This window comes from Oreochromis aureus, linkage group 7 (genome assembly GCF_013358895.1).
Source record: "Oreochromis aureus strain Israel breed Guangdong linkage group 7, ZZ_aureus, whole genome shotgun sequence".
NCBI lineage: Eukaryota > Metazoa > Chordata > Actinopteri > Cichliformes > Cichlidae > Oreochromis > Oreochromis aureus.
This window is the reverse complement of record NC_052948.1, coordinates 63,214,018-63,240,546: the sequence shown is the minus strand read 5'-3', so window position 1 is coordinate 63,240,546 and position 26,529 is coordinate 63,214,018. Positions and strand designations below refer to the sequence as shown.

At 40.0% G+C, this 26,529-nt stretch overlaps 1 protein-coding gene across 1 annotated transcript; it reads left to right on the top strand.

Moving 5' to 3' along the window:
* Nucleotides 1-6,626: 6,626 nt before the first annotated feature.
* foxl1 (forkhead box L1) lies at nucleotides 6,627-8,477 on the top strand. Its single transcript, XM_031737989.2, has one exon. The coding sequence runs from the start codon at nucleotides 6,757-6,759 to the stop codon at nucleotides 7,936-7,938; it is 1,182 nt and encodes a 393-aa protein (XP_031593849.1). The 5' UTR covers nucleotides 6,627-6,756; the 3' UTR covers nucleotides 7,939-8,477.
* Nucleotides 8,478-26,529: the final 18,052 nt, after the last annotated feature.

The window sequence follows — 26,529 nt, the reverse complement described above, 5'->3', positions numbered from 1 at the left end:
CTGTTCTTTACATCGTGGCTTCAGCCATCTGAAGGTCCCACAACAGCATCTCAGTCAGGCTGAGGCCTGGACTCTGGGCCATTACAGCAGGTCGATTCTTCTGTTGGAGATCTGCTGCTGTGCTTGGATCATTGTCCTGTCGATGACCCAGTTTGGTCCAAGCTTTAGCTGTGGGACAGATGGGCTCACATCAGCCTCTAGAAAACTTTGGCATACAGAGGAGTTCGTGGTCGACTCAGTGACATCAAGGTGCCCAAATCATCAGCTCGCCACCACCGTGCTGACAGTCGGTATATGTTTGTGCTGATAAGCTGTGTTTGGCTTTCTCCAAACATCGCACTGTGCGTGAGGACCAACTCGGCAGGAAACAGTAGAGGTTAGTTTTGTTCATTTTAACAGGTGCCAAATAAATCTGATGATGGGATGTTTCAACAGAGAGAAGGATGACTGAACAGGATACAGACCCAGTAGCACAAGAAGTCAAGGAGCCCTGGTACAGAGAAAATTGAAAAGAGATGTGCACAAAAAGCCTCAAAATGACCAAACTGAGGAGAAATATTAACAGAAGCTGATGCACCAATGAGTGTAAACAGAGTAAAAATGATCAGAAAAAGGTGCAATGTGACCCCAAAGAGACTAAAGTGATGAAAAAGAGATAACTGTCTCCCCCTGGTGTCTACAAACAACCAGAGGCAGTTACTGTGAGAGGGCCATGCACACAATCACAGACATGAAGTTACATTCAGTAAATTGCATTTTATCAACACCTTTTTTTTTTAAACTTTATTGAGTGTTCTAGAATGTTTTTAATTAGTTGAAGACCACATAAAAAGCTCATTTTGTCTGATTCATCATGCTCGTATAAGCAAATAATAAGAGGTGAGAAAAGAAACAATTTTTTTGGTTTATAGCAATTTCTGAAAGAAAGAAAGAACAAAAGAACGCTTAATAGCAATTTCTGTATAACCACTGTGTAAAGAATGGTCATGTCTACTTTGCAAAAACACAAAAATGTCTAAAGTGAGGAAACTATGACACAAATGCAACACTGCAAATAGATACAAAGTAACTAGAAAAGACACACAACACATCCTGGTATTTATTAGCTCCACTGAGGAGGTTATGTATTTGGTAGCATTTGTGTTTGCGTCATTGTGTTTTGAATGAATGAACACTAGGGTGGGGACGTGTTAACAATCCTTTAAAACACAGATGTTGAACTCCAGTCCTCGAGGGCCGGTGTCCTGAAACCTTTAAATGTCTCCCTGCAGCAACACACCTGAATAAAATTAGTAGGTCATTAGTAAGACTTGACTGCATGCTGAGGTGGCAACCCCTAACCTTGCTCAAGTAAATTTAAATAAATGTAAGTTTTTGGAAAAATGTACTTCTAAAAGTACTTTAATTGCATCATATTCATTCATTCATGAGCTGCTGTAATATGAATCAAATGTCTGAACTGCCACCTCAGCATGCAGTCAGGGAGACATTTAAAGGTTTCAGGACACCGGCCCTCGAGGACTGGAGTTCACTACCTGTGCTTTAAAATGTGGCTTAAATCCACCGAGGTCGTCAAGGTCAACTTAATGATCAATTATTGGGCAAAAATGGGCAAGAAGCCCAAATATTATGTAACATCTGACCTCTGACCTCTCCTCCCCCTCTCTACAAAGTACAACTTCTTAAAGTATGTTTAAAAAGAAAAATGTAAACAAAATGAAAATAAAGAAAATATACTTTTCCCTTCAAAGTAAATACTGCAAGAGACAGCCCCTCCTCTCTGGGTGCTTCCTGTATTAGCTTTGCTTCATTTTGTCATTTTGAATTTTTAAAAGCTTTCGATTTCTTAATGTTAACTTTAGTTTTTGTTTTGCTGAATTGTTTCTTCTCTCATGAGCCTCCTCGTCTGTGAGGTCTTGGCATCTTGCTTTCTGTTTTATTTTGAAGGTTAGATCTTCAATGCTTTTCCTTCCTTTCTTTCTTTTTTTCCCGCCCTCATTAGTGACTGACTGACTTCTCCCACTCCTTATTTCACTTCTCTGCTGAGAAGAGTATTTAATCTGCGTCATTCCCCTCAGTCTTTGTCATTTCTACCGTCTTTGCTCTCCCTGTGGTTTGGAATTGTCCATTGAAGAAGTGTTTTCTGAAATCTTGTGGTCGTTAAGGTGCTTTTTGACTTCCTGCAGATTCATTCTATCTTTTTCTGTTCTCGTCTTTCAGTTTCATCAGCCTACAAGTGAAAAACCGCTGTGAACAGATACAAAGTATCTGCAAAGACACCCAGTATTATAGCAAAGATGCACATGCAACTACAAAGCAACACAAAATAACCAAACTGGTGAAAACAATGTAAGATCACCAGGTTGTGAAGACACTCCATGTGCTACAGAGCCACTGCAGAGGCCAGGGTACAAGTCTACCCTGGCCTTTCCTGCATGTTGTTCCCCCTGTCCTCTCCAGCAAAAAAAAGCCAAAATGCACCAGAATAAATCTTTACAAAAACCCAAATAAATACAGATTAAAGCTAATCTCAGTCTGAGATCATCACTAGAATCTCTTTTTAGTCTGGGACTAGGCTTAATCCAGGTCTGGGAGACTGGCTGAAACAGTTTTATGGACAATCCTGACATGGAAAAGATCATAAAGAAAGCAGACAGCAATCAGAAAGGAAAAACAAGTCAGCGCTCTGGGACCTCATGTCTAATAATCTGTTCCTAATAAAGTGACTCTACAACACTGAGTTTGGTGAGTCAATGCTCCTGATCTTTGGACACACAGTGCTGATTTTGTGAACTCTTAAATAAAGGTTGTAACAGCTGGGCGACTGGGTGACATCACTATCAATAAAACATCACCGGCTCGAACATAAAGCTATAGATAATAAAATGCGTCCTGCAGAATTTCCACTAAAATGTCAGATCCTGAATCCCGCTCGCCGTGGTCCGCACCCGTCTCATACTTTCATGTTAGTTTAGTTTAATTTGCTAATGAATCACCGTCTGCTCAGAGAGAAACAGAGAAAAGACCAACTTCTGAGTTTATCCACTGAAAGCTCCAAGGCCTTAATGTAAGCAGGAGCCAGCTGTGCGCACTTGTAAAGTTGTTATAATCCTCCTCTGACCTATAAACAGGAAAATACATAATATAAAGCATCATGCTCACATCTACAAATAATACACTGTCCATGTTGTCCTTGTAAGGCAATACAGTCCCGAGTGGCTCCACGAAGCTTCTCTAAGGACAATTAAAGCCGGGTTTCATTTTGTTCCGCTTTCATACGGACACGGGCAGAAAAGATCCTAAAGAAGCTGCAGACGATGTGAAAACAAATATTCATTCAGAACTTTTCCACAGAGCAGAGAGTTTAGGCTGATTTGGCCACATCTGTAGGAGACTTTTCAATACTTACACCATTGTTTTATATGATTATATATTGTTATTTTAATTCTCTGAGCCCTTCAGATTTTTTTAAATAATAATTTTTTTTTTAATCCACTATTTTGGACTTTTAGTTACACTTTAAATCATTTATCTGTTCCATACACTCTTTATTCATTATTATATAATTACTAACATTCACTGAGCGTTGTGCTCACCTCCCCTTATCTTCATGTTTAGTGTGAGCATTTGGTTACTTCCTGTTTTACTTTGAAGGCTGGCTTTCACGTGGGTCTTGGGTCATAGTCAGATAGTCAAAATTACAAAACAAACAAATAAATGAAATAAGAAAAGAAAATGCAAAAAAAAAAAAAAAAAAAATCTTCCCACATCCTTTTCCTAATTGATGTTTCCTTGATGGAAAACCCCAAGAGGTCAGAGGAAGGTGTGAAGGAGACCTCATAATGACTGAGAAAAGCGAGCCGTGGTTCTCCTACACCGGCCGCCTTAAACTGATGACGGATGTCTATTGAAATGATAATTTCCAGAAGATGGATTACAAAATTTACATTTTACTTCACGTCAAAAAGAGACTCGCCTCCTAAAAATATCACTTAGCTACATGGTTTTGAATTTTAAAGGAAACACATGTACCTGAATGTAAAAAAGAATATTAATGATAAGGCTGAAAATACAGTGATGAACTTAAATAATCAAACTGAACTGTGAAGCAAAATCAGGGGAACCTCCAGAATTTTTTCATAAGGGTGGCCATATGAGGGCCACTAAAAATATTGGGGTGGCACACCAAAAACAGAGTTTCCAGTTTTATTATGCTGTTGTTAAATATATAAGTTACTTGAAAAATGTGGCAAAAACACAGAGATGGAAAAGAATGATATGCCGAGTTCATTTCCTGCTATTAAAGCTGACGATTCTTAGCAAATGCAAATTAAGATCCATTCTCCAGGAAAGGAGTTCAGTTTAAAAGCAAACTTGTTCAGGAAAGACAAACAAGTGTGGGATCATGTCAGAGTGTGAGCTGCTGCTTGTCTCTGTGTTGGCCCTGACCAGCAAATGTGATGTGATTTTGAATGACCAGCAGGGGGTCGCCCCCTGCTGGTCATTCAAAAAATTCAGTTCCCGAAGCTACGCCCATCTTTTACACTGCCAGTGGTTTATCGTGTTTTGCTAACTTCTTTAGCTATTAACACTTTATCGAGTGCTGGAGTGTGGCGGCTCCACCAAACAGTGTGCTTTAAAAAAAAAAAAATTTAGTTTTACCTTAGGTGAGTTTAGATGTTTTTTGGGACACTCAGGCACCCCTAAATTTGATCATACCACCCATTAAAAATAGAATAGAAAGAGTAGTAATAATAACAATGTATCTTATATGTCTTCGGATATTATATCTTGGCAGCTGGTCTACTGGAGACAGGATCCAATGAAAACAGGTTTAAATGTCCGGTGTTGTTGCTGTAATGATGTTACAGTGCACCCACACAGAGGTGCTGCTGCTTCAACAGCAGGTTTGTCAGGAATAAATACGACTTTTTGGGGGGAGGTTTTTGTTGCTGCGGCAGAAAGAAAATGAAGAGGTCATTTCACAAACTCTTATAATGTTGCTGTGAATCATAAAGTGTCTGTTTATGTATATCTGTTCTCTAAATGGCATCAAAAACATTATCTAACGTAAGCTAGATCACTAGAGATTAATAGCTAATTTTAGCTTTTAGGGCCATTAGTTTGCTGACACATCACTAGTTACCACTCAAGGAGCTGGTGTACTTCATCATTTTAGTTTGTAAAAGATTTTTATTCCTATTTTGGTCGAATTGGGCTTCAGTGTTTGTTTACAGCTCCAAATGCAGGTGAGAGTAAATCAGAGGATGCGATCTGTCAATGTTCAACAGCAGCTTTAACTTACTTTAGAAAGCTCTGGTCAGCATGATTGAGCCTTTGCCTCATGTTTGGTAAATAAAGGGTACGAGATAAAACTGGTGTATAATTTTGAAATGTGCGATTATTCATACTGAATTATTTTTAGACCCAGATCTAAGTAATTACGCTTCGTCTGATGGTAACATTGTCAGGATTAGTTGAAATGAAGTTTGCAAATGTGAAAAAAGCTGACTACATTTGCAATCATCATGTGCTGTTTATATTAACTGTGAGGCACTGTATGCATGACAATATGACCGGGGCTGAGCCCCCTAAAAGTTTGATTCTAGAATCGCCCCTGTTTTTATACAAGACAGACATGAACTGGAAGAATCAACAGAGGACTGAAAACTAAACACATTACATAGGCAAATTAAAATAATTTGTTCCTTTTCTTTTTGGGAAACGTGATTTGTATATTTGTGTAATAAGTTAATCTTGTAATATATTAAGGTTCCTAGGTTTATGTATTGTTCGTGTAAGCATGCCCCCAATTTCTTGTGTCATCTTTCAATCAATGAAAAAATAAAAACAATAGTGTTTGTCTTTGTACCTTACTGCTTGGTAGTATCAAGAAATGTTTTAATAAAAATAATCTCAACATTAAATATAGCTGAACATGAAGTTGCAAATTTTGAGCTAATACAAACTTTTGTGGTAATCATATAATCATTTTTTAACACCACAACCTACAAAAACCAGTCAATCGTTTTAGAGCAGCTGTCAGCCTGAAGTACTTATATTCCTGTTAAGCTGATCATTATTATTATATTGTCAGCCATGCCTGATTTATGCGCTGAGATATTCTTTGAAATGAAGTTTGCTGCAGAAATGTTCCCTCTGCGTCATTTGTGTTGGACTGGAAGCAAAACGAGAGTCTGACACGAGTGAAGAGAAATTGTTTAAGTTATTTTCCCTTTTATACACTTTGTTTTCATTCGAGTGAACTCACAGCAACTCCCAGAAAGGACTCGGCAATGTTTGCTTGTTCTCTCTGTGTGAGCAACTCTGAGCGTCAGGGGTGGACGTGATATTTCAAACAGCACATCAGTGCGTTTATGTATTGGGTGCCCGGAAATTTTTCCAAATAAACACAGCTTGATTCAACCTGGGTGGGCAGACTTATCAAGCGACTAATTCTATAAACAGATGAGGGAATAACCCGGCACCTCATTGGTTGTTGGGCAGAGGAGGGGGACATGAGGGAGTTTCAGCGCAATGAAATTTTAATTAATGTGGGTGGGCTAAGAGCAGCACCGACTGTTTATGATGGACAATTTATTTCCCAGTGCAAAGTCAACATAACACAGCAAACGTACAACAATTATTAACATTTTTCTGGGGCCCTCATGAGGCTGGAGAGTCAGTCAGTGGAGGAGTGGAGCTCCGGGAGCAGGCTCAACTTTCCCCGGGACACACTGCGGCTTTCCCGGCGTCATGACTCTCTACCACGGCCGTCTGCCGTCGCTCGGAGTGACATCTTCGGCTTTGAGCCTCTCCGCCCCCCCGCTGATCTACCTGTACGGAGGAGACAGCAGCGGGGTCGTGCCCACCGCCCTGAGCTTCGTGCCGGCCCGCCAGGAGCCCCCGCAGAAGCCGCCCTACAGCTACATCGCGCTCATCGCCATGGCCATCAAGAGCGCACCGGAGCAGCGCGCCACGCTCAGCGGCATCTACCAGTTCATCATGGACCGATTCCCCTTCTATCACGACAACAAGCAGGGCTGGCAGAACTCGATCCGTCACAACTTGTCCCTGAACGACTGCTTCATCAAGGTGCCCCGGGAGAAGGGCCGGCCGGGCAAAGGCAGCTACTGGACGCTGGACACCAAGTGTCTGGATATGTTTGAAAACGGCAACTACCGCCGGAGGAAGAGGAAGGCGAAGTGTCAGCAGGAGGCTCTGGACTCCAAAGCCACCGGGCACAAGCGCACCAAGGGCCACGGGCAACCCAGAGACCCCCAGACCTCCCCGAAACATCAAGCTGGCTCGAGGGTAACAGAAGCACCCGCGAGGGATGAGGATGAGGATGAGGAGGCGAGGGGGACGCCCGCAGACAGGAATCATATTCTTGGCGAGTTGAATCCCGCGGAACAGCCGCAGAGTCCCTCCACGCAGAGACTTAAAGTGCCCCCCAACCAACATAGCAGTCAGGCCGCCGGCAGGGAGCTTCACGCCCCACAGCCCGAGCCATTCTCCGCGCCGAAACGCGCTGCGCTGTGGACGGACGACGCTCATCTCCCAGACGAGACCCGTGACCCGAAATCAGAGGAGAGGAAGTCTGCGTTCAGCCAAAGAGAAAGAGGTCCTCTCTGCACCGTCAGCTGCTCAGGAAACACAAACTTGGCCGCACCTGCGCCAGACAGGCCGAAGGGGAACACACTGAGCAGGGACAAATCCAAAGGTTTCAGCATAGACAGCATTTTAGCGAAGAGCGAGGACGAAATACGAGGCAGCATCCTCGGCCTGCCGGCCGAGACATGCGCACAGGGCCAAAGTCCGGCTTTCAGCGCGTCCGTGGTCCTCGGCGCGCGTCAGCATCAGTTGTACCAGATGGGATTCCCTTTCTGCTCTTACCTGTCGCTCTCCTACCCTGACAAAGTGCTGCATTTTAAATGACCAGCAGACTTTCGTGCGTTTTACGCACCAAATGCGTAAAAGTGTAAAGTCTGTGTTTAGCTTTACACGCAGAGACACGAAACAGGATCTCTGCCATCATCTACTTTAATGTTCGGACAAAAATTAACAAAGAGCGTCAAGAAGACTTTTATCTCCATCTTTACGCATGCGTCATTTTCAGGTTTGTGATTATATTCAGTTTTTTCCTCCCAAATCTGTTGCTCCTCAGAAATTATGCCTGCACAAAACATAATGCTCAGTACAATAAAAGGCTCTGAAAAAGGATGTCGTCCCTGCCATGTAAATATTTACGCATATTCTCATATGCTACACTTTACTCATGATGGTGAAACCCCATAAAGCAAGAACAGTGCGTAATTTAAAAAAGAATTTTAATTGTCGTGACTGGGCCTGAAGATGCCGTACAATATGAAGTTTAGTACTCAGTAATGATGTAACCAAAACCTATTATTATTTTCCACTCTGCTCTGGATTTGAACATTTATTTTACTGCAAAATAAAATTTAGCCAAAAATGTTGACGTGATTTATTTTAAATTGTGGTACGAAAGAATAAATAGAAACACTGCTGGAAAACTGCACCTTTGTTTTTTCCCCCCCGTTTTTTTTTAAGAAAAATGAGACGACGTGTTTGTTTGTTTTTCATTTTCATTAAAGTTTATGAGTTTAAAAAATGAAATAAAACCGATATCAGGGCTTTCACCAACTGAAACATCAGCAGCAACAGAACTGAAAAACTGGACACTTACTTGTAGTTTAAGGATAGACAGACATTACATTATTAAAACTTGATGCTCATCTAAAAAAAATATAACAAAGTTTCACTGAAATCAAAAACATGCACAGTTTAAGAACAGAGAGATACATGATGCATTTACAGAATTCATAGAAAATCAATTAGTAAAAAAACATGAAAATGTTCTGGGGAAATCAGAGAATGTAGCTTCATATTTGTGAACACAGCAAAGTATTTAAATCATGTTTTTCCAAGTTGAGCGGGAGTAAGAATGTGCTGCGATGGCGCTTTATTTCAGTGGAATGAGAGAGCAGAGGCAGTCGGGCAGTTTTTGGAAGGCAGCTTTATAAATAAACATCATGCTGTACTGCTCCCTGGTATTTGTTGAGGAGGACCGGCCCACCTTTGCATTTCATATGGTGAGAAAAGATTATCGACTGCAATGAAATGCAGTGCGATGTGATAAAAGGAATCAAAAGGCTTCCAGGTGGAGGAGGAAGCATTCATATGAACAGTGCCGAGCACAGAAAACAATTGTAGATCATGATTATGATACAGTAAGAGACACATCCATATAGTTTCTTCCACATCCAGCATTCATCCAGAGTCTGAAGCATTTAGATCATTTTATGTTTGGAACCAGCGGTTTCAGTTTTTGCCCACAAAGGGTTTGATTATAGAGCAGGCCAGGCTGGATGGTGACCTTGCGAAGGTGAAGCTTAAAGTAATTTACCAGTATTTATACATAGTGTATGTGTGGATATATCTGGCACAGTCACACAGATCTGTGTGGGAAGGTGTTCTCATAAATACCTGCTTAAATCAGTGCAATCAGTCATATGGTACACTCTGTGCAAGGTGGCAACACCAGGTCCCCCAGGGGCCCCCAAAAGTCCACAGTTGACTTATCATTTCAGTCTAATGATGATGATATATTAGCACAGTTTAAGTTAAATGCATAGACCTTAAGTGCTTTATTTTCTGCTGAGCTTATTTGTTTAAGTTTGTGTTTCAAAGTGTGTTTTAATCAACACCCAGAAACCCAGGAACCATCCGTCAGTGAAAATGGGGAAAATCTTTGTTTTTCTGAAGTTCACATAATCCAGAGTTTCAGCTGCAGGTGTCAAATTCACCAAATCTAGGACTACAAAAAGGAACGGCATGTTTTTATTGTTTGCAGCGCTGACCTTGACCTAAACTCAACGTCCATTTATCAGCTTTCCTTTGGCCTTTAACCACGTCTGATGTCACCTGCAAACAACATTTAGAAACAAGTTTTTTGGTTCAACTGTTTCCACATCAAGAACGAGTTTGTAAATAATAATAAAAAAATCTAAATCTTAAAGGAACCAAACAACAAACAAACAGTAATAATCTTATATAATAATTTTCTCATGTTTAAACTTTTCAGTTTCGTATTTTTTAATTCTGGTACCTTTTTCTAATTTATATTGTTACATTTAGAGTTAAAGCTAAAACTTCAAACAGCATGAAAGCCAAATGAATAAAACAAATTCCCATCATAAAGCTGAAATATTAATACTAAATCATAAAAGTGTAAAATGGGGGCGACTTATGATTCCTCTCCAAACCAGCAGCTGTGATTCCAGGCAGGTAAACGCAACGACATGCTGAAGCATTCACATAACTAACAGCTCAACACACTCCAGATATTTTATTCATGTTCATATAGAATTATGAAACACACAGCCTCATATTTATTTAATTCTATATTTATACAAAACAATTATCATCATTTGTTCCAATCTATCTTATGTCTGTTTGCTCCATTAATACACAAGCTAGAGCAGTCTGCATCAGGCTGTAAATTCCCTCCTTGCATCCAGACAGGTCCGGGCTGGAGTGTGACTGTTTCCTCGGGAATATCAAAATGATTTCTTCCACTTTCTCTTCTTTCAATTCAAGAAATTTTGAGCGCTCTCTCAATGGAGGAATTCTTCCAAAAATAATTAAATCTGGATCTGGATCACAAACAAAAGTTAATCATTTCTACATTTTTCCAAAAACAGCTTCAGATGTTCAAATGCATCAAGAACTTTTTGAGTAAACTTACAGAAGAAGAATTAGCCCTATTATCTCCACCCCTCTGTGGAGATGATAAGGACATCAGTCCTTTGCAATCCTGCAATTTTTAACATAATAACTTTGATCTGTTTTTTTTTTTTATGTCAGAAAAAGGAGGGCGTTTTTTGGTGTGTGTGTGTGTGTGTGTGTGTGGTTATACTTTAATATAACGCATCTTGGAAAATGTTTGCAAACGAACACATTTCTGCCATGAGTGTAATCTGTTATTAAAATGTAACCTGCTTGATTTTCTAAACGCTTCAGAATGTAGTGCATTCAGGGATGGTACGACTGTGACTAAGCTGGATGCAGCATTTGTCCTGCTTCCTGTCTGCTGGATGACGTGTGGCCGACGCACTCGTGTTGCTATTCACTTGAAAATTTACAGCTTTTCAAACAAAAGTGTCACTTATTGCTGAAACTTTTTAAATTATGGAGACAAAGAGACTTGTTGTATTTCAAACTTCTCTCAAGTATCTCTCATCCTTACAGCCTGATTTTATCCTTGTTAGACTGAAAGAAAGTGTGTTTAGCATTCCCGCCTATAAAAAACATAAAACACCTCTCGTGCAAACATCTAAGATTTAAAATGAGGTTAGAATTATTGTGAAATATCACCTCATAAGTTTTCTTCACTGTGCACTGACTGCAGTCACTGGCTTCATACCTGCAGGAGCTACAAGGTCATGTAAGTGCCACAGACTGCAGTTCCTCGAATGTCCACTTGAGGCCGTCTCCACAAAAATGAGGCAACTCCCATGTAACATGTTCAAGTTTACAGCAGAAATAGACATTTACAGCCTGGATTAAAAACGAAATCGAGTCACTGAACTGAATGTCCTGAAGGTGTTTGTGCTGCCGGAGCCTTTTGGACCATTTTTACTGAATTATCTGACAAATAAAATGACTTGCTGTGAGGTGCAGGTATTTGTGTCCGCGTGTTGCCCCCAAACAGTTTATGATCGTAGCTTGATAACCAAGCTTGCTAGCATTAGCTGATAACTTAGCACTCCAGCCTCTAATCCAAATATGTTAACTTCTACCTACAACAGCTGCGCGTGGCGTGGGTGGAAGGAACGTCACGGCGGTGACAGAGGCCGTATCTTCTGGATTTATTTCTCAGCATACCTGGAAGAAGTGATGAGTTTAATGTACAGACACGCTTGTGTTTTCTGGTTTCACTATAAATGCTAATGCTAACAGCTGAATAACAATGACAACCCTGCTTTGCTCTGGACCGGGAGTCATAAATAGCTAATGAGAAGCCTTTTAAGGTCTGATGGTGCTGAAAGTCCCAAACGAGGGTCTGTGAGCGACTTGTTGTAGAATGACACCTGCAGGAAATCAGAGCGCTGTGCTGACAGCATCATTACAAACACAGAGCAGCCATGTCTAAATATAGGCCCGCCGCTCAGACTCACACTCCGCTGAAAAAGCTGCACTGTTTGAGGCTAGCGCTGTGCAAATCAGGAATGTTTGCTTGAAATAAATAAACTTGCCCACATTTGAGGAGAGGAACTCACAATCACAAGCATTTCCTGTGTATAGGATTCTTTTGGTCGGACGTGTAAATAAAACATGATGAAAACCTCAGAAGGGAAAGATGGCGAGAGAGGAGTGGAAAGAAGAGAAGTGACTGGACCCGACGCTTGGCCTCTCCGAGGTCTGGGTGCGTTTCATACCGACACATAAACCAGTGTAATTGGCTCCGCTGGTTTCTCGTCCTCCAGCGATCTCCAAAGTCTTCTGAAAACAAAGCAGATTAATAAATGTTGGTTATCTGATGGTGTCTGTGAGTGTTTGAACAGTAAGAGATCCTCCTGAGAAAGCAGCTCAGACAAAAGGGAAATCCTCTCGCTTCTATTTATTATGCGAGAAAACAAACTTTGCTGATGGGCCGTGGTCACAGATCTTTAACATGCATGCAGCCAGCATTGGCACCGGGCTGAACTCTGCAGCAGGGACATGGAGGTGGCTTCCAGTCCCTTCCTGTGAGAGGCTTTAGGATTGTGGACTATGCAGGATTTGCTCATCAGAGCAACTATGAGACACATTTATTTCTTCTGAATGGAGTTCGTCATTCTCCTTTATGTCATCCTTCAGTCAAAGTGACATCGTCTTTGGATTGACTAAAATCGTGACTGGATTCGTGACTCCGTCCAGAAGAGCAACGCAGACGGAAAAACCCCCACAAAACCCCCACTAATCATCCCACCATGTGGTTTGCGGCTCTGTGTTTCCATAAATGCATCTTGCCTCATTTTGCATACCGTTGTGTTTGTTTTTGTGCATCTTCTGTGTCTAGTTTTGTGTTTCTTTATGGCTTTTTATGTGTTTTGTACATCATTGTGGTCTTTTTGTTTGTCTATGACGTCATTTTTCATCGTTTTTTCTCAATTTTTGTCTCATTTTGGTGTGTGGGTCATTCTGAGACTAAATCTGGTAGTTTTGTATCTTTTGCTCATCTGTTTTGCATTTGCTTTTTGAGCTTATGTTTGTCCTTGTCTTTTTTGTAATTGTTTCACTTATTTTAACTTCTTATCACATTATTTTATCCATCTGCACATATCTTTATGCCAGCTAACTTTGGTCAGTGTGTGGTTGTTTGATGTCTGACTTTTTTGTGTCTTTTTCTTTGTCTTTGCGTTTGTTTTACATCAGTTTCAAGTGGTTTTGCATTTCTTTTTTTTTGTCTCTTTGTGGACATTTTGTGTCTCTTTTTTGTGATCACTGTGTCTTTTTGTGGTTGTTTTTCACATCTTTGTTGTTTTGTGTCATTTTAAGTCCTTTTTTGTTTCTGAGGCTGTTTTTCCTTTTCTGTTTTTTTTGTCTCTGTGTATTCTAAGAAATAAAAACAGTCTAACCCTTAAACCATTTTCGATTGTTGTCATGTCACACATTGTTCTTCACATTTCTATTATTATTGTCAAATTAAAATCTCTTTAATCTGTCCTCTTCCTTCACTCTTTTTCTTTATACCAGCCATAAAGGTAAAACTTAGATTTCTTTAAGTGACAATGTTTCCTTGGTCAGGACTGATTTTTTCCTTTTATTGAATCCAAACAAAGCAGAAGAGAAGGCATCACTTCCTGTCTGACAGAGCAGAAACACCCACCAGACCGTTGGTGTGTTTAGAACATTAAATGTAAAAGCTTTCATCAGGTTGAATCACTGTTCTGTTGTAATAATCCATCATACAGCGCAGAGCAGCAAAATGGACTCATATTTATATGAAAAGGTTTCAGGCCGGCCCAGGAAGACGTCCAAGGAAAGTGAATGCAAAATTTACAAACGCTGAAAAACGAATTCTTTATTTTGTTTTTTCAGAGTCTGACACAAAGGAGAGACTGAACAGAAATTATTTTATTGCCTGAGCGAGTTCTCTTTCAAAGGGGCATGCAGAGTTTACTGTGCTTGTTTCATCTCAAAATTTTTACTCGGAAGAAACAATCTAACCTTTCCTCCACCAAGACGTTAACATTTGCTTTAGCCTCACAGTAAAATGTGTTAACAGCAAATTTGCTCTCCAGTGCTAAACATATTTTTGTAATAGGTTTCTCATTAAATTATGAAATGCCTCTTTGTTTTCTATTGGCTCGCTCTGGCGTCATGTCTAATTTTTCTCAACTATAAAACTGTTGATCTGATTTTTGGTTCACATGTTCGTTCTCCCCTCAGGGCGAGTTGTAATCACTGTGATTCACACGGCAGTAACTACACAGGACTTTAGCCAAACTGCGTAACTCAGTCGTTATTGCAGCAAATAATAATCTAGTTCAATAAATCTTTAATTAAATCAATGTGGTGCAAAGGTGTCTCAATCAAATAAAATAATCCATATTTTGCTGGAGTCTCCAGCTGCAGTTCTTTTTCTGAAGTGTGTATCTGCTAACTTACACGGAACATTTCTATGTTGTTCCACAGTTCTGTGTTGCATATCATGGTAACCCTACAAGCATGCTCTCCATATGTGAATTTGTTTAATATGACGGGGATTAGAGCTGATCAAAGCACCAAAGCAGGGCTGGACTCAAATAATAATACAGACCACTCTGTTCACGCAAACCTCCACAGCCTAACAATATTTAGATCTGTCGGTGTAATACGTTTTACTAATATTACTGCCGTATAGAAAAATATAAAGAAATTCATCTTTAATTTGCGCGTAAATTAATCTCGAAATGCACGTGCACAGTGGTGGGGAGAGTCTGCAACCTTTGTGTGCACAAGCTGCTTGAAAAGAACAGTTTTTAATCACGTTTGTTACCAACATCATGGCAAAGTTTCATTTTCAGATATTACCTTTACACTGATATGTGTGCAGGAGTTATCCAGGATGGAGAGAAATGTGTGTGAACACCAGAGATGGGCAGTAACGCGTTACTGTAATCTGATTACTTTTTTCAAGTAACGAGTAATGTAAGGGATTACCATTGCAAAAACGGTAATTAGATTACCGTTACTTTCCCGTAGGAACGCTGCGTTACTGCGTTACTAAAACCGTGATTTTTTGCAAGAATGTCTCATGACAGTGACGTAAGCGAGTGCGACGTTCGTGACAACAGCTGTTCACAGATCAACAATGGATAATATTTCGAGTGCAGAGAGAGTATGAGCATGCAGCGTTTAACGCGTGGAAGTACTGACCTTATTTTGAGTTTGATTCCATAAAAAGTGACAAAAACATTAGTGTCCGTTGTGCGTGGGAAGAAAACTTCTTTTTACAGCGAAAAAAACCCTAAACTTCCAAGCAAGCAGCGAGTGTACTACGACGTAATGGGAAATTGACAGAGAAACTCGCGGATTCTTCCACTGACCGCTGCGGCACACCTGCACCAGGGTAAACCTCCACCTAACCCACTCCTGCTTTACAGGTGAAAATAGAGCAACAGGACCGCTAGTCTTTGATTTTATTTATTTTCTGCTGTGTTTTACTTGCATCTATTTGAAAGAGTGAGTGTAAACACAAAAAATATTTTATTTTATGTGCTGGAATGTGCAGAAAATAGGTTTAAATGTTAAACAAATTTCTTCCAGTCAGAGAAAGTTGCATATAATTAAGTTTTTGCTTGATGCATAAAGTTAAAAGATTTAACGTTTTAAAAAGAGACGTTTCCATTTGATTACATTTTGTATGATGGATTATGCAGAAAAAGTAGAATTGGGCTGAAAGATCTATCGCTTTATCACCTATTCAGGTTGTAAATTGTCTTTTTAAAAAGTAACTAAGTAACTAAGTAATTAATTACTTTTGAAAATAAGTAATCAGTAAAGTAACGGGATTACTTTTTGGGGGAGGTAATCAGTAATTAGTAACTGATTACTTTTTTCAAGTAACTTGACCAACACTGGTGAACACTGAGGTTTCAATGCCAGCAAAAGTTCAACTTAATCATAGGCAGAGATGGACAGTAACGCATTACAAGTAACGGCTAAAGTCCTGTGTAGTTACAAGTAACGGCTTAGTGTAATCCGATTACTTTTTTCAACTAACAAGTAATGTAAGGGATTACTACTGCGTTACCGTCGTGATTTTGTTTGTGAGAGTGTCTCATGACAATGACGTACGCCGTGGCAGCAACAGACGTGTGCAGATCACCAATGGATGATAACATTATGTCATTTTATATGCTGGAATATGCAGAAAATAGGTTTAAATGTTAAACAATTTCTTCAAGTCAAAGACTGTTGCATATAATTTAATTTTTGCTTGATGTAATGTGCATAAAGTTAAAAGATGAAAACTAATAAAACAAGTTTTAAAAAGAGAATTTTTCATTTGATTCAATTTTAAATGATGGATTATGCATAAAAAAATAGAATTGGGCTGAAAGGTCTATTGCTTTATTATGTATTCAGGTTGTGTATCATGTTTTAGAAAAGTAACAAAGTAACTAATTACTTTTGAAAATAAGTAATCAGTAAATTACTTTTTTGGGAGAAGTAGTCAGTAATTAGTAAGTAATTACTGTTTTCAAGTAACTTGACCAACACTGATCATAGGACAAACTCAACTGAAGTGAACTATGCTACAATTTTTGTATGCGTGTACATGTATAGAATAACAATTTCACTGTTCCATAAGCTTTAATGCATGATTTGTGTACGCCGCCTTCCTGATTGTTTAGTATTTGTCATACTTTCAGGTCATCAGACAAATTATAATCTAATATTAGACAATGATAACCTGAATAAATTTCATTTATTTTCATTTATTAAGAAAAAACACAACTGAATCCCTCCGACACTGTGTGAAAAAGTAACTGCTCCTTATAACAGGTTGCACCACCCTTGGCACCGAGAACTACAGTCAAGTGTTTTTGATAACTGGTAATGAGTCTTTGCACAGGTGTTTGGGGTTTTTTCCAGCATGAACGACTGTTTAAGGTCACGCCAAAGCATCTCAACTTGAGTCCACATTTTGAGTTTCAGATCATTGTCCTCGTACATAAGCCAAGTGCTCCTGATGGGCGGACTTCCTCCTTCAGGATTTTCTGTTAGAGAGCAGAATTCATGTTTCCATCAGTTAGCGAGCCGTCCTGAGGCAGCAGAGCAGCCCAGACCATCACACCACCACCACCGTGCCTGACTGCTGCTGTGATGATCTTTTTATGAAATGCTGTTAGTTTGATGTAACAGGACTCAAACCTTCCAGAAAGCTCACTTTTGTCTCGTCAGTCCACAGACTATATTCCCAGAAGTCTCAGGCAAACCACTGCAGAGTGGTTTCCTCCTTGAACTCTCCCATGGAGGCCATTTTTCCCAGCCTCTTTCTTATTGTTGAATCATGACCTCTGACCTTAACTGAGTCAAGTGAGGCCTGCAGGTCTTTAAATGTTGTTCTGGGTTCTTCTGTGACACCTTGCATGAGTCGTCAATGCGCTCTTGAAGTAATTTTGGAAGGCCAGTCGCTCCTGGGAAGGTTCAGCAGTGTTCCAGGTTTTCTCCACTGTGTGGATAACTGCTCTCGCTGTGGTTCTCTGGAGTCCCAAAGACTTAGAAATGGCTTTGTAACTCTTTCCAGACTGATAGATGTCACCGACTTTGTTTCTCAGTTGGTTCTTTTGATCGTGGCGTGATGTGTTGCCTTTTGAGAACTTTTAGCGTGCTTCACTTTGTCAAAACAGGTTCTATTTAAGTGATTTATTGATTCAGTGGGTCTGGCAGTAATCAGGTCTGCACTGAAAGAAACAATTTTTCACCTTCAGTAAACATGTAGCAATAATTTCGAGTAAAATGCAGCTGAAATAAATTAAATTAGAGGTTTATTTATTCAAATAATTAATAATTAAGGAAAATGTGCTTCTTATAAACTGAATGTACACCAGACAAGTACATTTCAATAATAATAGAGAACAACATCAAGAATAAGAATAAGAAGTTTAAAACCTAAGGAGGGAACCACAGTCCATGGATGTGATATATGCTGACATGGTTAGTTTTAAGTCTTGTCTGAATTAACTTTGATTATAAACTGCAACATTAAACTGTTTAAAATATATTTCCTTAGAAAACAAAAAGTTTTCAGTCAGAACATTTTTGAGCACCGTCCGTCTCTTGTATGTCTAGAAAAAAATCCCGGCTGGAGCGCACGTGTGAAAGCAGCTTAAACCAAGCCGAGCACTGCTGTTTACATTCCACGTTATGATTTTTAGTAATCATTTAAAATCCTTCTTACCATGTTTCTGTCACCTTGCAGTGATTTTAACAGTCAGTGTGGCAGAGTCTCTGTGCCGGGTTACTTTGGGGAATAAGTGTGGATTAACTTGGAGCATTTTGAGCTAATTTTAAATATTGTCACGATGATTCATTTTTAGACCGAGCTGACAAGCCTCTGTAGTCTCACCAAGAGAAATACGGCTGAAACTCTGGGAAGTGTCATCATCTCTGTTTCATGTGCAATCAAGTCCCAGCTCGGTGCTAAATCACACGGTTTGGGGCTCGCCAGTTCAAAAGGCCTTTTAATCCAAGTGTTTATTATATTTTTTCACTCTCTACATAAACCGGCTACACTTGTCCAAATACACACTCAGCACTGCGGGGAGGGCGGGGCCGTGATGAAGATTGATGGGCTCGGTTCTGGCCACATTAGCTGCTAATCAAGTTAGGTTTCCTGGCACAGGGCTCGATACATCATTACGTCCTCCAGAACAGGACTGATGCTGTTTACAGCACGGACACAAACACACATGTACCCTCATATGGAGAAAATTGTTCAGTACAACAACAGCTCTGCAATAAATCTTCAGTTTGTGTTGACACACACAGAGAGACTCTATAGTTGTTTCTGGGACTGTAGTTTGTGTTTTCTATTTTTTCTGCCCTTGCCTACCGAACCTTTTGGAACCACTGCCTCACTAAAACACTTTCTGTTGCCATTCTCCTTAAACTGTCACCAGTCTGCATGGAAGTTATACATCTACATGTACTTGAGGAGGTTGGGGCTGCTCTGCATGGTGGAGTAATTAACTTAAATGACTTAGTCTCAGTGGGTCTAATTACCTTGAGCAATTCAAAAGTACTTAGTAATAAATGTAATGAAAATGGCTGTGACATAAATTCATGACTAAAATATTAAAATCACACTGCTACGGAAAACGTTAAAACACAGCAGCACCATTTTTGGTGAAGTTGTAACCAAAACAAATACAAAATTTAAATCGTATGCTTATCTGCTGGAGTTTGCCCAACAAGCCTCCATGTAGTCTGTCGACTCGGAGGATACATTCGTCCCTCAGGTTTCCCTCTGGGAGGTCCTTTCAGAGTTTGGGGTATCTGGCCTCTTGTTAGGGCCTACTCGGTACGACCAGAGTGAGATATAGTTCCAACAGCAAATCAGTTGTTGATGTTGCACTAAGTTTCTCCTGTTCACAAGGGAATTAGGAAGCAGGAGGATAACAGATGGATTGGTGAGGTGCATCAATCTGTGAGAAAACAAAGTTCTTGATCTACTGATCAGTCTGCGCTCCTACCCCGACCTGTGGTCACGAGCTGTGAGCAATCACTGAAAGCTTCCACCAAATGATGTCTGGGCTCTTCTTTAGAGACAGGGTGACCTTGGTGGCTCAGAATATGGACACTACTCCGGATCCAAAGGAGTCAGTTGAGGTGGTTTGGGCATCTGACTGGGAGGATACCCTGGGGCAGACCCAGGCACGCTGGAGAGATTTTGTCTCTCGGCTGGTCTTGCAGCGCCTCGGTGTTCCAACAGAAGAGCTGGAGGAGCTGGGCGGGAAGAAGGAGGCCCAAGCACTTCTGCCTAGACTCCTGCTCCCTGACCTGGACCCAGACAAGCAGCACAGAGTGGATGCATGGATGAATTTTTACATGAATTTTGTAACAGTTTTGGAGTCAGTCAGTAGGTTTTGGAGCTTTTCTTACTTCTAACATCATTCATCCTTTTCCATTAGTATTTCAAAATGCTCAGTTTCATAAAGTATTAATAGTACACACACACTTTCAACCTGCAAACAAAACATTCAAATTTAAAGATATTATCATTGCGGTCAGCAGCACTCACAACAACAACACGTTACAGCCCAGTCTCATAGCAACACAGGAATCAGTTAGGAAAAAGCACTTTCATGGTCACATGCTGTCACATTTTTTCATGTCAGCACAAATTAGTAACTAACGTCAGCCATAATAGGAATTACATATGGTGTCTACAGCAGAGAGCGATTATTGTAGAAGCTGTGAAAGGAAACAGTCATTGGTCCAGATAAAGAACATGTCAGACATGATAACCAAGAAACAACGTTTTAAATGACATCAAGTAACAGTTTAAAAATTAAGAACCTATTTAAAAATAACACAAATATCTGTGATTTGTACGACTCGAATCTCTGGTGTGATCGACCCCCCCGAGTTAGTACATAGCAGCGAAAAGGTGGACATCAGGTTAAAAAAATGGCAGAATTTACATCCAGAATCAATAAACTACAAGCTGTGACTACTTGATGGCCTGCTGTGAGACTGCTCTGATTTTATCATAAAGTTTTTCAGGTCAGCAGAGCTTTCGGACCCTGAATGCGTTCAGAATATTTTATTTGCCCTTCTTTGCTGTTCAGACTATAGCTGCCTTTTTTCCCTCTGCCTGCTGGATGTTCAACCCAAACAATGAGATTATCTCTGCATATTTATTTAGTATTCGTGTAACACACAGAAACAAATATTTATTTTATGTTTAACATCAGTGTGTTGCTGTCAGATCCCTAAAAGCTGAAATACCGAAGACAAAACATTCCCCATACTGCACATCACGGCGTCACTCTCGGCTGTATGAACGAGACATAAAAACTTTTCAACTTCTCTGCAGCTTTGCTTGCACCAACTGTAAATAAATAGCCACAGTCCCATGAGTAGTGTGTGTGTGTGTGTGTGTGTGTGTGTGTGTGTAAAAGAGAGTGTATACGAACACTGGCAGGAAGACTTGTACACAGCAGCAGGATTACCACCCCCAGACTGGGACCACCCTGACTTTAACACTTAATCCAGGAGGAAGTGGAGCTGCATCACAGGGCTCATGGGGCCACCACCCCCTCTGCACACACACACACACACACACACACATGCAAAGTAGAACTTGTGTTGCAATGGAGTTTGTATCCTTCCATATTCAAACATACACACACTTCATTTGAGCAGTTCAACCAAAACAAACCAGTTAAGATTTATACTGCACAGCTGGTCTTGTACAAATCCAGCATGTTTGCAAAATGTGGTATTTCCAGAGTGTCTGTGAATGCATCACGGTTGTGTTTGTAAGTGCAGTCCTTTCAGTGTCAAAATACATTAATAGACGTTACAAATAAGAAAAAAAAAAAGAGTTCTGGAAAGTATCGTGATGTTGGAGCACTGAGCGAAACGTACGAATGATTATTGGTTATTGATTTATTGGATTAGAGGTGATTTATAATAGAAACACATTTTTGTCTCCGAGCAAGATAAACAAGAGACGGAGAGAAAAACAAAGGATTACACAAAGCGACTTTAAAACAAAGCTAAATACACTCACTGAGCACTTCATTAGGAACACCGTGACCCTTTTAAGCAGTAACAGTTTGCAGATGGACAGAAATGCACATGCAGGAAACCTGACGACATATTTCCATTTTACATCTACAGCCTGTGTGAATTCAATATGCTGATCAACATTCAAAGCTATGCAGGGAGGATGCACTCAATAAACCGGGAATAGTTTTATTTATCATTGCTGCAAATAAACAATGTGCGGCACATAAACAAACAAAAGGCTCTAATCAGTATTCGTGTGACCTTTAAAACAGAACCAGCTCTCCTGGGTGCAGTTTACAGTAGACTCAGTGGGCATGGACCGATTCTGAGCGTGAAAAGTCCCACAGAAGTCATGTAGCACCTCCTTTAAGTCTTTTGTGTTTCATCTCGTTGTAGTTGTTCCTTCACAGTTACAGTGTATCTCTTTGTAAACGTTTACGTTTCTTTGTAAACGATTGCTTGTTTCACTGTCTTTACAGACTTTGTGTTTCTTCATACTTGTTGCATATCTTTGTGTTGTTTTTGTGTCACTTTGTAGTTGTTGTTCTATTTCTTTTACCCTGTAAAACCTGAGCCATGAAATAATTGCCAGAAGATGTAATTTCTTTGAAACTGGAATATTTATTGAACCTCAGTTTGCAGTTTATGTGAGTTTTAATTTGTATCATTTCTTGACACATCCAACGTTTTTTGTGTAATTTATTGCTCACAGCAGCAGCGCATGAGTCGGATTTTATGCGTCAGATTTTTCAGGGAAAAAAGAATCACGCCGGCACACCGTGGGGTAATTTAATCGCCTTTGTGTTTCCTGTTGTTTTTCTCCATTTGCGGTGATTTATTTGTTGCTGAACTGGAGTTGTTTAGTGTCTCTTTGTAGTGATTTCATCACTCTTGTAGTTGTTTTATATAATGATCCATTTTCTTTCACCTTTCCAATTCAGGGTCACACACGGTTCTTGGAGAGTCTGTCCCAGCTGCCATGGGGTGAGAGGCACGGTACACCCTGCGGTAAGGCTAACACAGAGGGACAGACAGACAGCCATTCACACTTATTGGCAATTTTGAATAGCCAATTTACCTCACCCCACTAACTGGACGGACTGTGGGAGGAAACTGGAGAGAACCCCCACAGACACATGGAGAACACAGGAAGGTCCCGGCCAGATGGTGGACTCTAACCCCAGACCTTCTTGTTGTGAGGCAACGGCACTAACCACTTTTCTACCATGCTGTTTTATTTATCTTTAAGGCAATTTTGCAGTTGACTGACTTGCCAACAAGAAGTGCTTACACAAGCTCTGAATAGCCATATTGAGGCCCCGAGGCCTTTGGCTCGTAGAACCACAATTCTTCTGTAAGGCTGTCTCTGTTTTCTGTCTCTTCATTTAATTCCAGATTGAGTCAGAGAATCAATCCACTTGTTGCGTGACTCCTCGTTCTTCTCACAACTGAAGAAATGTCTTTACCAGCGCACGTTTGGGCTCGTTTTGCTCCTGCAGACTGAACCTGGGGCGATGACTCGCCTGGTATTCTGATCTGAGCTAAATGTAAAGCCTTTCCCTCAGTATGTGGCGTGGCCGTGTCACATATGTCTAGGCCTGGTATTAATTAGACAGCACAGAGTGCTCACGGTGTGATGCTGCTGACTGGCCTTTCACAGCTCATTACATGGTATCCAATCAGAGCGCAGTCAGCATGACTGCTGTTTATTTATACGAAGAGCTGAAAATGGCAGAGTGCGGGCAGCTCGGAGCGAAGCTCAAACACTGGAACACTCCAACACATTGTACTGTTGCAGAGGGTCGCGATCAACACCCGGCTGTTATTGACACAGACGTATACAAGCTCAAAGAAACAGGCACTAGTCTGCGGTACCTTTACTGTCACGTCAACTTTTCCCAAAGAAAATGTTTTTTTCTTTTTTGGAAGAAAAAAACAACACTTTCTGTAAGATTAGTATACAAAAATACCGCTTTATGGATCCAGTATACCAACACTGCACTGACTTTAGCCTCATCACTGAGATCAACCCTATACAGTGGTTACACATAAAGGAAGAAGCTAACAGCACAAACTCTGGTTTTTGATTTTCAAATGCACAGTTTGCAATTTCTGCCACTAGGGGTCTCTCTCTCTCTCTTAACAGCAGCTAAAGTTTGAACCTTACATATGGTCTAAAATAATTCTCTAAACCTTTAGCATAATATTCTGTATTCAGAAGAAAAAGAAAGACAAAGTATTTGTGTACAGTGGTTCACTGAGTCTGACACATTTAGGACCCAAAAGTGAAACTGCCAGTCTTTATGTAATCATTCTTCTTACGTGTCATTACAGCGTTGTCATGGGTTTGAGCTGCATTACATAAAATCTTTACCTCTGCTTCTTTCGTTGTAATTAAACGATTCCTATTAGAAATGAGGGCCGTATCATAGAGAATCACAACTTCTTTAAGATTATTAACGATATTTCACCACCTTCCTTGAGAACCCTAAAAAAAGTGTATTTGACATAAATTAGTCTCTTTAGACCAGAGTTTCCCAACCTTTTGGAGCCACGGCACATATTTCACATTAGACAGCACACCACCAAACAAAAATGTCACAAAAACCATATTGATAATTTTCCCCCACACACCATGTGTAGTAGATTTGGCTCAGTTTGTCCCCAGTATACCTTTTTTCGTTTCTTCTGACCACTACTCATGCTAGGGCGTCTTCATCTGGGTCGGAGTTTTCTCCAGGATCAGGTCAGATTGACTACTTTTTATTTTCAAATATTTATCTATGGCTATTATGCACTGCGTCGTCTCACAACAGGACTAGCGTGTAATTTCTTCTTCGTCTTCTGTTTTACTGGCAGTTGGCAACCCACTTTAATTAGAGCAGGTAGTTGTACTGCCCTCTAGTGGAAGAGAATGTAATTGTTCTGCCCGTTACTAACGCTGATCGCTTAGAGTACCAATCAGGTGGAACCAGATAATCTTCCACGGCACACGTATGTGCTACGGCACAGTGGTTGGGAAACACTGCTTTAGACCACCGTGACCTGGGAGATTGAGATGCATACAAACATCTTGCATTAGTAAAATATTATTTTGGTGTGTGTGCTGTAATGTGCTTCAGTTATTGTGTAACTGTGTGGAGATAGAAACCAAAGTACAAAGATGATTTCCCAACATGTGGCATCACCTCTAAACAGGGGCGCCTCCAGAATATTTTCATAGGCCACCAAAAACAGAATTTCCAGTTTTATTATGCTGTTGTCAAATACAGGTTACTGAAAATAGGTACACATAAAAAATAAATACTATTTTTTTAAGCAGGAATAAATGCTCATTCTAGGGTGAAAAACTATCCCTCTTCGTATTATCTTCATGCAGTCTTTATTTTAAAGTTACACTCATTACTTACAAAAAGTACCTCAAGTGTAATCTGTGCCTACTCACTAAAAATCCTAATGGTATAATGTGTTTCCTCCTTTTTCCATTCATCACCTAAAAATCCAACCCTGAGGAAATTTCCCAAGGAAATTACATCAGAGCCCAAAATGCAAAACAACATTTGTTATTAAGTGCAACCAAATACTATTTTACAGCCTGAAATGGGTATGAACCTTTCTTCTTCTAAATTGAGCTTCTATATCGTTTAGATGGTTTTTGTCAGCTCTATAGCTCTTCTTGATTTCTTCTCATTTCATGCATCATCTGCTATTCATTCCATTTCCAAGTCTTGTCAATCACCTTTAAAGTGCTCTAAATAGACCCAATGAAAGGTAAAAGTTTGGCAGCTAAAGGCTGCAGGTGAATCAAAGAGCACCAAGTGCCACAACAACGTAAGAGTACTTTAATGATTTCACATGGTTTACACTACACAAAGTTAATCTTCAACATTTCACAGCAGACACGCTGGATGTAGAGAGGGCGTGGGCACCACCCATGCAGAGCAAATATAGACATCACTTTATTCAGAGGGAGCTGAGAGTACAGATGAGCCTGGCAGCTAAAATGGGTGTTAAACTACAAGCATCCATTACTGCGTGGGTGGGGGGTATTTACAGTGAGGATGAAAGCAAAGATGTTTGGGTTAATGATGGTCAGCTGTGCCTCTGACAGATGAAGGTCGTCTGTGAATTTGGAGGTTGTTCAGTGGAAGAGCACTCCTCAGAAACCTTGTAACAAACTAACAAATGGAGCTTTGATGAACATTATGTGGAATAACTTTCAACTGAGACACTGATTCCAGCAAAAATGACCCAGGCTCACTGATTTATTGCGTTGCAATCAGACAAACAAAATAAAAATGGAAGCGTCTGATTGTGTAACAGCTGAATCGGTACAGTAAAAGTTTGAGTTGCAGGGATGAAAGCAGGAAGATTGCTTTGCTTTTTCCTGATGATGGAGGCTATGGCGCTTCAAAAACTATGAATTATATAAATAATAAAATATTAAATATATCATCACGATTTGGAACATGTAGAAATTTAAAGAAATTACTTGTGTAACTTTTTACGTACATTTAACCAATTAAATTGTTCTGACTCAGTAACTTAGTTTTAAAAAAAAATTATTTCCATGACACGTTTATTATTTTTATAATAAAAAAAATCATTTATATTTTATTTATTTAGGGTAATATATAGAAGCTTAAAAGGAAATTTGCTGTCAGTTAAAAAAAAATTGGGGTTAGTGTCTCAAAATTGTGACTTCATACAAGTTACATGTGATAGAATTTCAAA

Bases quoted from the DNA above. Each gene is read 5' to 3' on its own strand.
- foxl1 (XM_031737989.2), top strand. From the start codon at position 6,757: ATGACTCTCTACCACGGCCGTCTGCCGTCGCTCGGAGTGACATCTTCG.